Source organism: Copadichromis virginalis, linkage group LG5, assembly GCF_057382275.1.
Source record: "Copadichromis virginalis isolate Kocher_CV1m ecotype Utaka linkage group LG5, C_Virginalis_male_GT1.1, whole genome shotgun sequence".
NCBI classification, from domain to species: domain Eukaryota; kingdom Metazoa; phylum Chordata; class Actinopteri; order Cichliformes; family Cichlidae; genus Copadichromis; species Copadichromis virginalis.
Window position 1 is genome coordinate 38,903,391 of NC_140622.1, and position 18,972 is coordinate 38,922,362.

At 39.0% G+C, this 18,972-nt stretch overlaps 1 protein-coding gene and 1 long non-coding RNA gene across 2 annotated transcripts; both read right to left on the reverse strand.

Moving 5' to 3' along the window:
• Positions 1-849: 849 nt before the first annotated feature.
• On the reverse strand, positions 850-10,455 carry LOC146710342 (uncharacterized). Its single transcript, XM_085457747.1, has 8 exons — positions 10,337-10,455; positions 4,652-4,843; positions 4,162-4,482; positions 3,763-4,077; positions 2,885-2,911; positions 2,608-2,685; positions 2,258-2,313; positions 850-1,857 (listed from the first exon to the last, which is right to left on the reverse strand). Exons 1-8 carry the CDS (start codon positions 10,398-10,400, stop codon positions 1,546-1,548), a joined length of 1,365 nt encoding a protein of 454 aa, XP_085313873.1. The 5' UTR covers positions 10,401-10,455; the 3' UTR covers positions 850-1,545.
• Positions 10,456-12,720: 2,265 nt separating this feature from the next.
• On the reverse strand, positions 12,721-17,501 carry LOC146710343 (uncharacterized). Its single transcript, XR_014920595.1, has 5 exons — positions 17,457-17,501; positions 17,160-17,231; positions 16,776-16,831; positions 14,333-14,359; positions 12,721-13,750 (listed from the first exon to the last, which is right to left on the reverse strand). It is a non-coding gene; the product is annotated as an uncharacterized LOC146710343 (long non-coding RNA).
• Positions 17,502-18,972: the final 1,471 nt, after the last annotated feature.

The window sequence follows — 18,972 nt, forward strand, 5'->3', positions numbered from 1 at the left end:
AGTTTGCTGAACTCTAAAATCGTTTTAGAATATTTATAGTAGTAATGTAAATGTGAATCACTAACCAAGCCAATTTAATCAAATCTTTAGTTTCACGTCACAAAATCTGTCGTTTTCATCCTGCAAACCAGATGTTTAAGGCCCAGTTTCATCTGTAAATTGATGTAATCTGTAAACCCTGTAAGCTCAAATGAGCCTGCATCATTTCTGCAGAAGCAGAGCCAGGAACAGGAACTGTTCTAACCCTGAGAGAGGTTGGTGTTGGCAATGCAGCAAAAATAACGATGAGTTAACTTCCAACTAAAAACCTGTGGGATCAAGAAGTGGCACAAATAAACTGCTGCATGACCACAGACATGCAGAAAAACACTTATCTTGAAAGCAGGAAGTGATGCTAACTACATCACTGTGATACACGGACCTGTTAACTTGTCACTGACAGTAAGATGTCAAAGAATGGCCTGGTAAAAGTTAATTGAGTGGTTGAGTCGACAGCACACACAGACTGATTTGTTCTTAGTTTAGATAAGTTCTGGTTATTAGTTTCTTTTTTTTAAATTCCCTGATCGATTACTGATAGATGAATTGATAAAGGAATCTATGACCCTTTCTTTCTTCCACACAATGTGTTATTTACAGTCTGTGTGACCAGCTCACATTTTATGAACCAGTCATTGTGCTAAATAAAATCACTGAGCCAGTCATCCTTCTGGGAAATACTTTCCACCAATTATGACATCATTTGCAGATTTCATCTAAACTCTTTGTTATGTCCCCAAGACGGAGGCCCGAGGAGGGTGTGGGGAGCAACAAAAGTAGAGCTGGGAGAGAAAGAAACAAGCAAAATAATACAGAAACTTTTAAATTATAAACTTTATTCTTATCGACACAAAGAGACAGCAGTGCTGTTATATCAATATCAAAACAAAAAGAAAAACATGACACAATTCACCAGGAAAGAAGGACATTCTGCTATTACTAAATAAAAAAGCAAATATAATAACGTTGTGTTATCTTAAGTCAAAAGCCAAACCAAAAACATACATAAGAAATATGCACGCACAAAAAAAAGAAAGAGAAAAAACTCCCCAAAGACATATTAAGAGGACCACAACAGTAGTCCGATTGCGCGAGCTGAGTGTGAGCATCATTAGCAGTTCATTTTTCCTTTTCCAAGCTGCTCTTCATATTCTTGGCCACCAGATGTCGCCAAATAGCACCGTGTTGAAAAACTGGGTAACAAACACTTTTTCAAAACAAGCTTAATTTGCCCATCACTAGATTTCAACACTGCTCCCACAAACACAACTCCAAAATACATTACCGGGCTCTTCTTTTGCTCAACCTCGGTTTCATACACTAGAAAACAACACCTGGATTTTATAATGTCGGGGTTAATGGCCGAGTGGGTCCAGGTGCCGACTGGGGAAAAGAGCGGCATGTGGGCCCTGGAGAGAAAAGAGAGAGAGAGTGGAAGAAAGAGCAGCACCACACACCTACACCTGCCCAGCTCCACAGAATATAACACGCTTTAAAAAGCACATTTCATTTTGGCTCAGGCTCATTGATTACTGAGCAGAGAGTCTCCTCTGCAGGTCTGGATGGTTGAGTGATTGTCGGGTTGGTTGGACATTTGCTTAATGTCAAAGTAGAATATTCACAGGCAGAGGAGCTGCGTTTCAGCGCCTCACCACCCGCTTTGTCAGAGCAGCTTTCAAAGTTGATACAATCGTAAAGTGGTGAGGCAGCTACATCTGTGGGGACGCTAGCAGTGACATAAATCGAGGTCAGTGCATTTTCTGGCTGGTCTGGTTGCTGGGGGCGCTCCTGTATCTCCTCATACGTACAGTCCTTCAACTACAAAATAAAAAAATATAGTTTAAAAACTTCATATAAAATCACATAAAACTTTTGGATGTTTATTCATCTGTATGATTTATTGCTGTCATGTTTTATGATAAATACACCCTACAATCATTTTCAAAATGATTAAAAAAACATTGCGGCAGGTTATGTTGCAATGTGCTGATTAGTTGTAATCATTAGTTGCCAGTAAAATATATTTTAAAGGAATGTATATTTTCTTTCATTATTGCCGTAATGTGAAATATATTTCATCCTTTATGAGCCAACATCTGTGTGTCTGCAGTTCAGTCCAGGAGGTTTTAACTGGGGAGACATTTCAACTATGTTTCCTGGATTGTCACCAGTTATACATGAAAATAAATAAATAAACAAACTAAAATTCCACACTAACCTCTTTGGCATGTTGCAATGCTGCATTAGCTCCTCTGCATTTTGAAAAGGAGATTCCTGGCAGAAACGAAGCAGAAAATCAAGAAATAAGCAAAATTATCTGTTAAAGATTTACATTTTTTCTAGTTTGATTGTTTTTAAATGTCTGATATGATGAGAACTCAGCAAAGATGATATCTTTCATAACTTTAAAAAATCTATGTCAGCTAATGTCATGCATCATGTATACTGCAGATTGTTAGATAGCATTTGTACAAAAGTACAGGGATGTGTTTTTTCTTTTTTTGGAGAAAAGCAGCAAACATGTTTGTGTGACTGATGATGTACAAAGGATTTAGTGAAAGTTCTTACGTCTGTAAACAAGGATGAAAACGACCAGAAACACCAACCCAGTTATTATGATTACAACAATTCCAACGTCAGAAATGCCTGCAGCATAAACCAAACAACAATTTTCCAGCATTATTCATCATCCCAGCATTGACATCCCGAACTGTCTTTGTTGGAAAATGTGAAAGGAGCAGTTTTTAAGAAATTTAAAAAATAAAAATTGTTATGTGAACAGCCACAAACTTTCCCAGTTCTCATAAGCTGCAGAAGTTTTAGGATACCACATGTACTCTCTCACCATGACTCTCAGCAGATGCAGTGGGTCCTGTAGTTGAAAAAACAGCAGACGTAAATGATTGGTGGAAACCGAAGGAAACAAATGTGCATTCAGACTCTACTTTGAGGCATTAGATTAACAGAGTTTAATTAAAGGATAAAATAATATCATCAATTTGGAAAAAAAGAATATTTATAATTTTTAGACACCAGCTTAGAGGTTACCATCTCGTTTTCCTCTCCACTTTTTAAAGTGGCATTACAAAATGTAATGTTAGCAAAGTGAAGTGAAGTTAGCCAGTAAAAGTCTTGTGTTCGATGGGGTTCGATCCCAGTCTGCTCCAGTCTGCATGCCAAATATCCTTGTGCAAGATACTAACCGCTGGTTGCTCTCCGATGCATCCATCAGAGTGTGAATGTGTAATAGAATGTAAGTTAGGTTGCACTGAAAACCTAGAAAAGTGCTTGTGTGAATGGATTTGATTTGTTGAATGAACAAGTTGTATAAAGCGCTCTGAGTGCTCAGAGTAGAAAAGTGCAATACAAGAACCCGTCCATTTACCATTTATTAACCTAATGTAGTAATACCTCATAATCAGAAAACACACATTTTTAGTGCCGAGTATAAGCACATCCTCTTTTCTTAAAGCTCGTTCTGTGTCAAACCTTTTTGGCATGTTCGTTTCTTTTAAATTCTTTTAAAGTCATTTTCTTGCTAACAGTTACGATTAAAAGTCTTTATTTTTTAATATTTTTATTTTTAAAATGATTTTATTAAAACTGCAAAAAATAAAACATTATAAATAATGAATTAAAAGTAAAATATATGTGCAAAATGAGCCTGCTTTAATATGCTGTGCATTATGACCCAGGGTCAGATAATAAAATAGCACGGCTCACCTACAGTCAGGGACAATCTGTTGAAGAACCTGTTACTTTGGTGTTCATTGGTGCTTTCTGCTCCACACCAGTATGTCCCACTGTCGTCCGCTGTCACTTCTCTCACTGTCATGGTGATATTTTTCTTTTTTTTATTGTCATTCATCCAAAACCTCTTGTTCCTATTGGGATCTCTGGTGCTTACTAAAGGTGTACATATAGATGGATCTTCTCCCTTACAGATAAATTTTGTACAATTTGAGAGAGTCTGGTTATATTTACACCAGTACGTGAAGTTCTCTCCAACAGCTGGTGATCTTGTGAAGCTCTTAATATCTGTGGAAAACAGAGGCAAACATACGTTAGTAGTTCCTAAATATAAAACGTAAACCTTTAAAGTGGAAAAGATAAGTTATTTACTTTTAATACTTAGTTTTATTTTTGTGAGTGCAGCATGATGAATCCCCTCAGGTGATCTTACGCCGCACCAGTAAATACCATCATCCTGAGAGGACACATTACTGATGGACATATTGAAGCTATGGCTGATGTTTGAGGGAGTGAATGTCCTGTTTGACTTTGGATAAGATTTTGTTGATAAATTGTCCTCGCAGGTGAAACCTTCCCCTTTGCAGAAAAACTTGATCCACGACTTGTATTTGTCTTCTGGATAATCACATCTGATGGTGGTTTTAGCTGTTCTGTATGCAATTTGATGAAATGCTTTTGGGCATTGTTTTGCTGGGAAAAAAAAAAGTATTACTCACAAATGTCTTTTTCTCTGGAAAGGAAAGGCTCACATGATCCATTTATTTAGATACAGTAATCCAAACTATGAATGTGTTGACCAATGTGAATTAAAATCAGCCACAGCATATATGAATGTGAATAAGAAATTATTCCTTCTTACCAATTTTAAATTCTAATTCCTCTCTGTCAGCTGATGAATTCTTCGTCTGATGTTGCTTAATGATCACTCTGAGAGTGTTTTGCTCAGTTGTTGAAGCCTTAGTCATTTGACATTTTCTAGTTGTGTTTTGTTTGCAGGTGAATTCAACCCATCCTTTTGTGCAAATCTTCTCTTCTGACAGCAGCTCACAACCTAAAGCAAACATTCACATGATAAAGGTCACTGAAATAAAATCGCACAGGGGTGTCCGAAGATGGTATTTAGGGAAGGTTACTTTTAAAATGTATTCCACTACAGATTAAAGAATACATGCCTCAAAATGTATTTTGCAACGTATTCTGTTACTCAATGAGAGTAACGTATTCTGAATACTTTGGATTACTAATATATGATCATGCTTTTTACAACTACATGAATGTACTATTGCTGTGTGATTTATTACTATTACTGAAGATTATTCGCCATACCAACACCAACTAGATTTTTAAATCTTTATTTAAAATGAGTAACAGTAGGTGGACATTAGGTAAGGCTGCACTTTTGCAGCGATCTCGTAGAAAACTATTCCTGTATCAGTGATGTTTTCTTTTTGTCTGCTTTCATAACTGCACATGATTATTTGCAGCTAGCAGGTTGTTAATGCAACATTCATTAATAGTAATAAATCAGACAGCAATAGTACATCAAAGATACTTTGGTGGCACATAACCCAGGTAACTACCACAACTAAAACAAGTTAGTTGCATTAGGCTAACGCTAGTTTTTTAAAAAGAACTTACTTCCAGCTGAGAGCAGCTTGTTTGCTGGCAGGTCAGATTCACTTTAAATGTGAAGTGGTGTCGGAATTTACAGCTCCTAACCGTAGTAAAGAGACCTCTGTCTAATAAGTCGGGCTCCATGTGTACACGTGTGACAGTGTGACACAAGTAAGTGAGTGTTGGGCCGGAACGTTAGGCTGTATGTTGTTGTTGTCACATGACTTGCTAATAAACCTTACTACTCTGCTGGGTAGGAAATAGATATTCCATTAAAGAAGGAGCTTTAAGATCTTCAGCGCAGAGGGATCATCACACCAGTAGAATGCAGCACAGACTGGATCAGTGGGATGGTTGTGGTCCAAAAGCAGACTGGGAACTTAACGGTGTGCATTGATCCAAAACTCTTAAACAAAGCCCTGCCTGATCTATCAAAGGCTGTCTGCGACATGAAGAGTAGATTCTGGCACGTGAAATTGGAGGAGGAGTGAAGCTACCTGACAACATTTTCGACTCCGTTTGGAAGCTACAGATGGCTGAGGATGCCGATGGGGATAAGTCCAGCTCCAGAAGTGTTCCAGAGAAAGCTCACCCAAGCTTTGGATGGACTGGCAGGGATCTACATCATTGCAGATGATGTGCTGATTACTGACCCCAGAGACACAGATGCTGAAGCAGTACGTGACCATGACGGGAAGCTGAGAAAGTTTTTGACTCATTGCAGGCAGAAAAACATTACGTTGAACGCAGAAAAGTTTAAACTTGAACAGAAGGAGACTACGTACATTGGACATCAGCTGACAAGCAACAGTCTGAAAATAGACCCAGAGAAGGTTAGGGCTATAGAGCAAATGTCCAGACCTACATTCACGAAGGCAGTACAGAGACTGTCAGGTATGGTGAACTACTTAGCAAAGTTTTGCCCACATCTGTCTGACCACTGTGACATACTGAGACAACTGACACACAAATACAGTGAGTGGAACTGGACACCTCGACACGAGGACGCATTCCAGAGACAGAAAGAGAGTATAGCAGAGGCTCCAGTCCTGAGATACTACTGCCTCTGGGCTGACCGTATAATGTGACGCTTTGGACAAAGGGTTCGGTGCAGCACTCGTGCAGAAGCGTAAGCCCCTGGCTTTTGTGAGTAGAGCACTTACACGTACAGAGCAAGGTTATGCCCAGAAAACTGTAGTTTTCTGTATGGAGAAGTTTCATCAGTACACATATGGTCGTAAAATGGTAGTACACAGTGATCACAAACCCTCAGAGACCATTGTAAGAAACCCAAACGGTTGCAAAGAATGCTTATGTGCATTCAGTAATTTCAGATTCAGATAATGGTTCACAGTATACGCCTGGTGAATTTGAGAGATTTAGTCGACTGTGGGACTTCCAGCACAAAACATCTTCATCAGGTTACCCTCAGAGAAATGGGAAAGCTGCATCGGCAGTGAAGACAGCAAAGAGGCTGCTGCTCAAGGCAAAAATGGCAGAGCATGACCCGTATCTTGCGATTCTTGACCATCGCAGCACACCATCACAAGGCCAGCTCAGAGGCTTCTCAGCAGAAGGACACAGACCCTTTTGCCAACCAGGATGAACCTGCTGAGGCCGAAAGTCATTCCAGCCCTGCAGGAGTTTGCGATGAAACTGAAGCACCAAAACATGAACTCTTTGAAGCTACGGAACAGTGTCAGAGTTCAGCATTTTGACCGGCATTCCTCTTGGAGCGGGAGAGTGGACTATTCACCTGAGGTCCTATGAGGTGCAGTTGGACTCTGGGAATGTCCTGAGGGGGAATGAGGAGGCACCTGAGGCGTGCAGGCATTAAGAAAACGTCATGACAGACACTGGGGTGCTGAGCCACTCAGTGGCAGCTCAGTCAGACACTCGTGAGCAGCAGATTAAGACTGACAAGGTTTCAGGGGGTGTCAGGTTGAGACCAGGCTGCAGAGTGCTTCCATCACTTTGGTACAAGGTGTCATGATCCTGGGCCATGTTGGCCCAGCTTTCTTCGTGTGTTTTGTATTTTGTTCTTTATTTATGCCTTGGTTCCTGGGTGGTTCTGTTAAGATGTTCCCTATTTGATTTCCCCATGTGACTTTAGCCCCTGTGTGCCCATCTGTGTATCGGTGAGTCCTCGTCTCCCCTCCTTGTGTTTTATTCCATGTTTCCCCAGCCCATTATGTCTGTGTTCTCCCCGTGCTCTCTCCCTCTCCTCCTGTCTGCACCTCTGTGTACTTCCTGTTTTACTTTGACAGTCTCCCGTCAGTGTTGTGTTTACTCCTGCCGTGTCTCGTTATGATTATCAGTGTCAGCTGTGTTCCCCGTGTGCTCCTACTTCCCTCGTTAACCCTCTGTATTTATGTCCACGTGTCCCTCAGTTCAGTGTCGCGTTCTCCCTCATTCATGGCCGTGTGTTTCTCCGTGTAATACGTTACAGTCTCCAGTTTAGTTTGTATGTTTTTTCTCTCCAGCAATAAAGCTGTTTTGAGTTCATTCCTGCCTCCGTGAGCTTGCATTTGGGTCCAATTCCTGCCTGCCGCACAGCAGAATCATGACACAAGGACTGTGTTACATAACGAGGACTTGGCAGCCTGTATTGTCTGAAGGGAAGAGTTGTGTATTCTTTGGAAATGAATGTTCACTATAGTTTGCAGAACTGTACATGTTTTAATAGTGGAATGCTTTTGTATTCTTTGAGTATTTCATATTGTTTTCTCCCTCAGTAAGAAGAAGAAAAAACAAAACAAAAACAAACTTTTGTTTTTTCAAAAAAAAAAAGAAGGGATGTAATAATGTGAATTATTGTCTACAGGATGCATTGTGTTCCACAGTAGGTTGTGTTGCTACACGGACGTTTTAGAGTGTGACACCAGTAAGTGAGTGTCGGGCCGGAACGTTAGGCTGTATGTTGTTGTTGTTGTACATGACAGAGAGGCAATCTGAGTCACATGACTTGTTAATAAACCTAACTACCCCGTTGGGGTATTCTGTAGTCTGTCGTGCATGAGACCAGAATACAACACCGTGTTCCCAAACCACAACCACAAACACAGTGTACTTCTAAGTCTTAACAGCTTACTTACAACTGGGCTCGTACGTGTATTCTGTTACTCCCCAACACTGCTCTCACAGCACTCTTTTCTGCACAATGGAAGCTGCAGTACAGCGGCCTCATCTCTGCAGCCACAGTACCAATCCATCTATCGACCTCCCGCTTCCCTCTGAACAAGACCCTGTGACTGCACAAGTCACTGAACAACCTTCCACCATCTGGCTATGCCTAGAAATTCTGTCTACAAGAATTAAGAATACAATCAATGACAAAGAGCAGCGTTCAAAACCCACCAGGAAATAGTCCAAATTATTGCTGGCAATGCAAACCAGGCTCTTGCAGCAGTTGTATAAGAACCAAATAGCTTGCAACAACCGACCAGATACCCCATAATAGTGGATCATGTCCCACAGAATACTTTGAGCGACAAAATCGAATGCATTGTCTCTGATCTATTGTTCTGCACAGATGACAGGCTGGACCCGTTCCCTGACCTGGACGCACTGAGAACAAACCCTCTCATTCAAAAGCCCCGACATACAGGCAAGGAAGCCGAGGGGACACCAGGCTACGCACCCCAGCCTGCTGCCTCTCAACAAGGACACTGGTTCCAGAGCTCAAACCGTGTGTAGAGGTGAGCCTGATTATATCTGGCTGGTACCTCTCAACCTCACATACTGACCCAGGATCCTACCCCACCAGAGAGCTGATGTTTCATATCCACACCGCCAGCCTCGGTTGCCAGGGATCGGTCCGTCAGGGCCTCTGCCCTCGGCTGCCACAACACGCAATCCACCCTACCCCCACAGTGCTTCCTGTGGGTGGGGGGCCTACAGGAGGGCATAGAGACCTTTTTTTCTTTCTTTTTTAAAGTTACTTGTAATCTGTCACAATTGGCTTGTTACATCATGAGCTCATTGTAGTTTTCCTTTTTCTTGTCACTTCCCGTTTTACTTTGCCTTTTGCTTTTGTGTGTCATTTTGCCTTTACTGGTTGTGTTCTTCTGTTCCTGTTTGATGCCACTGAGCTCATGTTCCTGTTCTATTGTCTTGGAGTTATGTTGTTGTTAAAACACATTGTTCATTAAAATAGTTTTTTTTTTCACTCTCTGCCTTTCCAAATCTGTGGTTTCCTCTTACATCTGCTCAGGGGCGTTTCCTAAACGTGGACACAAAACCTCTGACGTAAACACACACACACAAAACTTTACACTTTAAATAAAAATAGAAGCTTAAATGCTTCTAGTTTGAAGACACTGTGTTTTAGTGTATATAATGAGTGCCCATTTCATAGGACATTACACATAACAATTAAAATTTTGGCAAAGAGAAATTTCACAAAAATAACACAGATGTGAAATTAAGTGTTAGTCTTCTAATTCTTCTAAATGAGGTTAAAAAAAGCTGTAAAACAGCTAAAAATGAACTCAGACTATTTGCTTCTGTAATCCTCTGTCTCCCACATTGTTTCACCCATGGTTGGTATCAACTTTGAATTAAGCCTGGCTTGGTTTTGCACTCTAAACTGGCTTAAAGCAATAGTAGTAGCAACAGCATCATCAGAAGTAAATGTCAACATTTTTATTACAAGTATTTTACTGAGTGATAATGTCATTAGTTTTACTAGAGGATTAAATGAGGTCTGCAAATCATATTTAAGTCTGTGAAAACTCGTTATTTTTGCCAAAAGATGGCCTGTTTCAAAGTAAATTATTATAAGTTATGAAGACAGTACATAAGCAGAAAATAAAAAGCTCAAACTCAAACGTCCTACTGTGTATGATTTAACACCATAATAAGAACATATAATGTAATATACAGTACAGCACTCATTATTATATAATATCAGGGTTAGTAATCTTTTTACCTGTCATTAGTGAGAGGATGAGCAGTAGAAGTAACTTCATTATGTTTGTTTTGTTCTTTAACATCTGTATGACTAAAGTATTCAAATGCAGTTATTTCCCATTTGCTTGTTGGCTGCTGAGTTGCTCTCCAGTGTCTATTCTTAACTTCATGGTTTATGGAACCTACATTTTCTTGCTGCTCCTTCCTGTTTGTACTTCCCATTTTGAAATTGTTTTTAATGCCCCCTTTCAACATCACACACTCTCATTTTTAGTAAAGAGGAAGTTATTGGTATGTGTAAGTTTGAGAAAGATGGACAGCTTGTTAGGGTGCCTGGGTCGTCCACCCAGTGTTTTGTGTTTTTGGTTCTTTGATTTTGTTTATTTCATTATATTCTAGCTTTGTCTTATGGGTTATAGGATTATTCTTAGTTTAGGTTCTTTATGTGGGTTTTGTTAGAGTTTTAGTGTTCTGCTTTTCTGTCTGTGATCCATAGTTGCTGTATCCCCGTGTCAAGTCCGCATCTCTGTGTTATGTTTCCTGTTTTACTTTGAAGTGATGTCTTATGTTAATGTGTCTGGTTTTGCTTCCCCTGTCTCGTTAGGCCTGATTTGCCCCAGCTGTGTTTCCCTCCTGTTACCCATTGCCTGATTGCTCCCTCTGTGTATTTTAGCCATGTGTTTCTCTGTGTCAGTGTCGCATTCATGCTGTGTGTTCTGCCTGAGTTCATGTTTATATTTTGAAGTTTGTTACTTTTGAGTTCACATTTTGTCTCTGGAGTCTGCACTGTAGGTCCTCCATTTCACCACTCCTGCCTGCACACAGCCTTCACATGACACAGCTAAAACACTGCTTTTCATTCTCTGAATCAAATTCTCAATTTTCTAGGGAAAGTCACTGAATCAACCATCTTTTTTTAAATTGGGTTTAATACAGTTTGTGTATCTCTTGCAATCTTGTCTGCAAAACAGATGGTTATTTAATGGCACACCTTTTTGCACAGTTACGCACTTTTTGTACCTCTCGCCCTATGACAGCTGGGATAGGCTCCAGCGCCCCCCAAAAAAGAATAAGCGGAAGCGAATGGATGGATAAACAGTAAATCATGTTTTTACACATGACACGAGACCCCAATGAAAAGGAATAGAAGACATACAATATAATTTTAATAGATATAATTATATTAGATATGTTTATAATGTATACACATACACCATGTATGTACACAGTTCTGAAAACACGAAACTCAAAATATTTTGGGCACTTTTAGGGTGTGTAATTTTTCACAGTTACTTGAATAAAGAAGCTGGTTCAGGACTTCAGTTTTTACCAGAGTATTTTTAAGATAAGTGTTTGTACTTCTACTTTAGTGAAGAGTGTCTATTTTGTCACCTCTGTTAAACAACACGATTAAAAGACTGATGAAGAAGTTCAACTTGTGAAGAGAAAAAAGCCTTACAGACATTTTTATTTCTGCTGTCCCGTGGTTTGTGTTGAACCCTTTGAACACACTGACTGAAAGCCCAAAATAAATACTGTCTAGTGGTCACTGCAAGACCAGCAGATAGACATGTGACAACTATGTATGTATGTATGTATGTATTTCAAAATGCTAAAAATTCCTTCTGATTATAATGCATGTTTTATTAAAGAATGTATCTTTAAGATCATAACAATCTAATTTTGGTTCATAATCTTATCAAATAACAGGACGTTAACTTGAAATTCTGGTTTCTTTAACTCTTTAATAAAACCTGTCATAATTAATTTTGTAGTTTTGCGTAAAAAAGGTTTTTGTTAGGTTGAAATTGTTAAATGTTGTCATTGTGTTACTTTAATTGTGTGATCAAAGACATTCTCTGTTTCTGTTCCCCTCCCCGGCCTGCTGAATGGTGGGGGAGACAGTTAGCTATAGTTTTTACCTGCAGACATTTCAAGTAAGGTTCTCGTGTCCTTATTTAGTGAGGATGATTTACTTCCTGCTCTTTATCTCCTCACCTGTGTTTGTATAGGGTAAACCTTTGGAGGAAGCTAAGCCACATACAGGGGTGAGGGGAGATGATCACCAGTTTTTGCTTATCAAACGGTTAAAGTGTTCTGTCTTGCTTTGTTCACAGGAATAAGTCTGAACTAGCAGGCCTGCTGAAGCGCAGACCCAACAGTTTTGCTGACTGGAAGCTGATGATTGTCTTCAGCAGCTGGACCTGGCTGTGATCGCAGAGCTAACTGTAGCAGGGTTGTAGCACTGTATTACAACCCTGATTTCCCACTGGGTCTAGGCTGACTACTTTCTAAGCACCAACGAATAGTTTTATAAAACATTTACATGAAATTGCTAAAGTTGAGATTTAGTAGAACAATAAAGACGTTAGAGAAAGAACCAGGGGAATGGTATGACTTTTTATTGTTTATTGTGAATATTCCTATTATTCCTAATAATTACAGTCAGAAAAATTCAATTCAATTTATTTATATAGCACAACCACAAAGTGCTTCGCAGTAATATAAAAACAGATATACATAAAAAACAACACAGTCAAACGTTCAGCACAAATGAGTCTTAAGCTGCTTTTTAAAAGAATAAATACAATCAAGGCAACGTAATGATGGAGGGAGCGCATTCCACAACCTGGGGGCCACCGCTCTAAAACGTCTCCTCTGGTCTTAAAACGTGTTCGAGGAATTTCTATGGAATTTCTTTTGCTTATCAAGCCAGAAGCAGGGTGTTAAATTCTTTGTTTTTTATTTCTCCTTATTTAGTAACATTTTATGTGCCCAAGAGAGGAGGAGAAATTGTAACAATTACAAAAATCAGCTGTCACACAAATACAGCTGTCAAACCGTACATGTTTGAGTGAATACAACCAGCCCGTACCCAACCACAAAACAATGAATTTCAAATCAATTTTAAGAGTAATCTCGTTGTCTCATATCTATTTTGTTGATCCTTTAAATTGACTTAAATTATTAAGTCTATTAAGTCACAGTAACAAGTTCTAACAGTTTTATTTTGTTCTACAGACTATTCTAGGAACAAAGGGCAGTATTTTTAAAAATGATATTTATTTTTGCCCAACTCTGTTATGAACTCTGAGAATAAAAAGTATTTCTTGTTTGACTGTGTTAACTTTAAACCTCATTTTTTGGCAATGTGCAGTAATCAGAAAAACATTCCCCTTTGTTGTTTTAGCTGATAGAAAGGTAGTCGGGCTGGTTGAACATTTGCTGAACTCCACAGTAGAACATTCACAGGCTGAGGAGCTGGGTTTGAGTACCTCACCAGCAGCTTTGACAGAACAGCTTTGAAAGTTGATGTTTGCATAATGTGGCGAGAAAGCACAGAGTGAAGGTTGGCTCTAACTTAAATTGAGTTTGCTGCATTTTCTGACTCTGACACCTGAAGGTGCTCCTGTGTATCCTCACCAGCACAGACCTTCAGTAAGAGAACGACAAACATTGTTTAGACACAGTCACAACACTTGTGATATAAACTGCACTACAAATTACAACTAAAATAATAATTATACCAAATTGTTACTACTGGGTACCTGTGTTTGAGACAATAGAGAATACATACAATAAGGTATACACACAGGCAGCCACACAGCATTCTGAAGTAATGTTTTGCTCTTCACTCAGTGATTCCTTTCATTTTTTTCCTTTATACTTCGACTATAACATACTGTTAGCTGTTGGCACTAAAACTACATCGTTAAGTTTATAAAAAAGAAAGGAAATTTGAATTTAACTTAACATATTCCTCTTTTAGCATGGCTAAAGGTTCATTACATTCAATCTTCTATGATGAAACAGTACCTAAATTTTGTCATCTGTAGTAGAATAGCATCTATCTATCTGTCTGTCTATCTATCTATCTATCTATCTATCTATCTATCTATCTATCTATCTATCTATCTATCTGTCTGTCTGTCTGTCTGTCTGTCTGTCTGTCTGTCTGTCTGTCTGTCTGTCTGTCTGTGTGTGTGTGTGTGTGTGTGTGTGTAAAAACAGCTACCTCAAGGTATTTGTTGTTGCCATTATCCTACAATAAAAAGCAGAATAAAAAGCATATTGTAATACAAGAAAAGAGAGAAAAATTCAAACAATCACATGAGCAAATGCTTTTGAAACAGTGTGAAGGAAAAACTCCCTTTTAACAGGCTCAGGGAGCTGCTGCTGCGACATGCTGGGGGTGAATCCTACCTCAGCATGACTTAAGGAGGATTCAGGGTCGCCTGATCCAGCCCTAACTATATGCTTTTACACAGAGCGGGTGTCTGTCTCCCAAATCCAAAGCTGGTTCCACAGAACAGGGGCCTGAAAACTGAAGGTTTGGGAACAACAAGCAAGCCCGCAGTCAGAGAGCTAAGTGTTCTAATGGGGTGATATGGTACTATAACTTCGTTAAGATAAGATGGGGCCTGATTATTCTAGACTTGTATGTGAGGAGCAGGATTTTGAATTTGACTATGGATTTAACAGGAAGCCAATGAAGAGGAAATCTGCTCTCTCTTTCTAGTCCCTGTCAGGACTCTTGCTGCAGCATTTTGGATTAACTGAAGGCTTTTCAGGGTTTCAGGACATCCTGGTAATAATGAATTACAGTCGTCCAGCCTGGAAGTAATAAATGCATGAACTAGTTTTTCAGCATCACTCTGAGACAGGATATTTCTAACTGTAGAGATGTTGCACAAATGGAAGAAAGCAGTCTTACATATTTGTTTAATATGTGCGTTGAAGGACATTTATTGGTCAAGACCAACTGCACGATTCCTCACAGCGTTACTGGAGGCCAAGGTAATGCCATCCAGGGTAAGAATCTGCTTAGATACCATATTTCTAAGATTTTCAGGGCCGAGTAAAATAACGTCAGTTTTATCTGAATTTAGAAGCAGAAAATTAGAGGCCATCCTGGACTTTAAGACATGCCTGCAGTTACCAATTGGTGTGTATACAGTGAAAATGTATACCATGCCCTCTAATGATACTGCCTAACAGACACATGTATAATGTAGCAGAAATGGTACCAGAACAAAACCCTGCGGAACTTCATAATTGACCTTAGTGTGTGAAGAGGACTCTCCATTTACATGCACAAATTGGAGTCTTTGAGATAGATGTGATTCAAAACACTGCAGCGTGGTACCTTTAACACCTACTACATGCACTAATTGCTGTGTTTTTTCAAGCTGATGGTAGAAAAAACCAGCAACTGGTTATCCAGTAAGGGTCTCCTGGCTAGACACCCCCCATGCTAAAACCAAGCCCTGGAATGGCATGGCTACGTCTGCTGCCTGTCCACAGCTCATACACAAGCATTTCACTACATGTTGTACTGTGTATGTGACAAATAAAATTTGAATTTGGTCTGTGCTTGTTGTTGGTGTCGGATTTAAAACATAATGGTGACAAACACTGGATCGAGGTGCCCCCTGTTAATATTTACTTGAGCTACAACAGACTCTAGAATCTCCACTGGTGAGACAACAGTACTAACCAAGTACCTTGAATCTAGTTCAGACAAGCAAAATGAAAGCAGGACTCAGAACATCTTGATGTAAAATGTCGCTGGAGTTTTATCTGATGGATTACAAAGCCACAAACCTCTCAGCAGAGGAAACATAGGCAGTGGTTTTCTACAGAACGCTACAAATTTAATCTCTTCAGACAGGCTGCAAGACATGTTGAGCAATATGTCAACATTATTTCTGTTTTTTGGATACGAGCTTAAATAATGTCCATGCAGTTAGAGATTAATAGCTGGCCTGATGAGGAGAGTCAATAATAAAATTATGTCCCTAAAATTTAATCAACGTTACTTCCTCGTTGTGTGGAAAATACTTTTGTTTTAACTAATTGGTTGTTTATAAATTGCTGCATTTATGAGTGCAATCTTTTATGTGAAATAGCACTACATAGTTATTTTAGATCACTTGGTACAACATTGCTGCCTCTACTCTCAACAATACTCATTAAACAGTGAGGCTTAGCAACATCACCATAATAAACCCTCATTGAGTGGTTTCTCTCAGGATGACAAATCCACAGAGGTGATGGATGAATACTCATACCTATCATACTGGATAGGCTGATGAGGAGGTTTAGTTTGGAATATTCTCTACTAGTTAAGAGGTAATGAACTGGATTTCTTGATTTCTTTTGTGCTTTTGGGGAGTTTTTAGTTGATTGTCTGACAAATTATATGGTTTTACTAAAAGACTAGAAAGTCTGTGGTTTAATTTGGGTGACTGAAATCCATATAGTGCATCCTTTCATGGATTCAGCTTACTATGATAACTCTCCCCTCTCATCCAAATCCACCACATCATTGTTTTTTGTACCTTTGTTGCTGCTCTCTCCTCAGTATAAAAATTGACTAATACATGAAAAAGTTAACTAATGGTTGTATCAAAACATTGCTGCATTAACTATACTTCATATCAGACACATGCACCCACCTGTTTGACATACGATGCTCCAGCTCCATTTTCAGCATTTTTTAAATGTGAGACTCCTGCAAAGTGAAAAGAGAAAATAAACACATTTCACTAAACTGATATGCAGCTGCCTCCACTGGCTGCTTCTGAAAAACTGTCCAGCAAAGAACTGCCAGAGTTGCACTGATCATTATCACTGAACTATTTTCCATTTTGATTTAATCTGATTTAACAAGAAATTTGAAAAGATAATCATAACTTGTGTTCAGAAGTCATGGGATGGAGAATTTGGGGACTCTGCTAATGTCACTCTGTCTGCTGTGGATTTTTAGATGTTATCTGTGCAAAATATGGAAGAATCTCAATATTGTCTTATTTTTGAGAAATGAAAATGAATGTACTCACGTTTATAGACAAGGAATAAAATGATTGCAAACATCAGCTGCAACACAGCCACACATAGGATCAAGGTCATCACTACATCACAGAAATTTAGACCAGAAAATTATTCAGCATGACATTATTGTTCAACTGCCGGTGCTGAAGAACATAGGAAAGATAAACCTTTTGAAAGTTTTAAGACTTTCACATCATCAGTTTATTTCTACGTTTTCATAAACAGTGTGAACATCTTAATCCAGCTTCAGCACTTGCCTTCATAGCAGATTTAAGATATTAAATAAATTAAATAAAGTCTCTCACCAGAACTCTGAGGAGCTGGGGTGGTTGCTGTGGTTAGAAGACCTGTTTCTGAGAAAAACCACAGTCCTCACTGTTAAAGCTTTTTCTTTATGTTTTTATAAACTGTGTGAACGTCTTCATCCAGCTTTGTCACTTCTTTTCTGTATTTTTAAGATACTAATTAAAACCATCTCTTGCACAAGTGAAACATAAAAGATGTTTACCTAATGCAAGAGATAAATCAAATATTATTGCTAACATTATTTTGTAAGAGTTCTATGAAACTCAATAGAACAGAAACATGTTAAGAATTAGTGATAAATTGTACAAGCAACTTACCTACAGTCAAATTAAATCCATCAAAGAAGTCGTCATGTGTTTGATTGTCTTTGTGAGGGACTCTTGCTCCACACCAGTATATCCCACTATCGTTTGCTGTTACTTCTCTCACTGTAATGGTGATACTCCTGTTGTTCTCTTTCATTATAAACCTCTGGTTCACGCCAGGCTCTGTGCTGGTTACTAGCTGTTTGCATACAGTTGAATCTTCTCCTTTGCAGATGAATTTTATACATGAGGAGGCATCCCGGTTGTACTTACACTGGTAAGTGAAGTTCTGTCCAATAGTTGATGTCAAAGGTTCAATATCTGAAGACAAAAAGACAAATATTTGCCTTCAGCTTATCAGCCAGCTTTTATCATTTAAACCTGTGATACTGAACATGTGGAATACTCACCTATAACTTTCAGGTGTATTTGTGTGTGTGATAATCTGTAACTTCCATCATTTGATTCCACTCCACACCAGTAATCACCAGCATCCTGTGAGGTCGCATGACTGATGGAAATGTTAAAGGCACGGCTGCTGCCTGTGCGAGTAAACGTCCCTTTTGACGTTGATAAATTGTCCTCACAGGTAAAACGGTTCTTTTTACAGAAGAACTTTATGTGGGACTCGTAAACATCTGGATAATCACATGTGATGGTGCTGTTAGCTGTTCTGTACACGCTGAGAAATGTTTGCGGGCAGTTTACATGCTCTGTAAACAAATCAGAGAATTAAAGTATTTAAAATTTAGCTCCATAGGCAGTGACTTTAAATCGATGAGGACTTGCAGATTATGGAAATTGATTAATATATAATTATTATTATTATTATTTGAACAGATGTCAGATTTCTTACCAGTCTCCAGTTTTCCTTCCTGTATGTCAGTTAAGTTCGATCTTTGGAAAAACCTGCACCTGTACTTCCCAAACTCTTGCTCTTTAACCTGTTTTATTGCAACCTTGAGATTTTTATTTTTTGTATCATGGTAGAGGCGAAATCTGCCATTTTCTTCCCACACGTCCTTCTTAGAGGTTTGTACAGGTGTTCCACTGGAAAGAACTACATCAATGTACTGATATTTGTTATTTGTTTCAGGATATTTGCAGGTGATTTCAGCCCATCGATGGTGACATGCTCTCACTTCAGCCTCACGACCTGAAAATGAAAGAAAATAAGCTGCTATGCTTACAAGCCTTTTTTGAGTTTGTG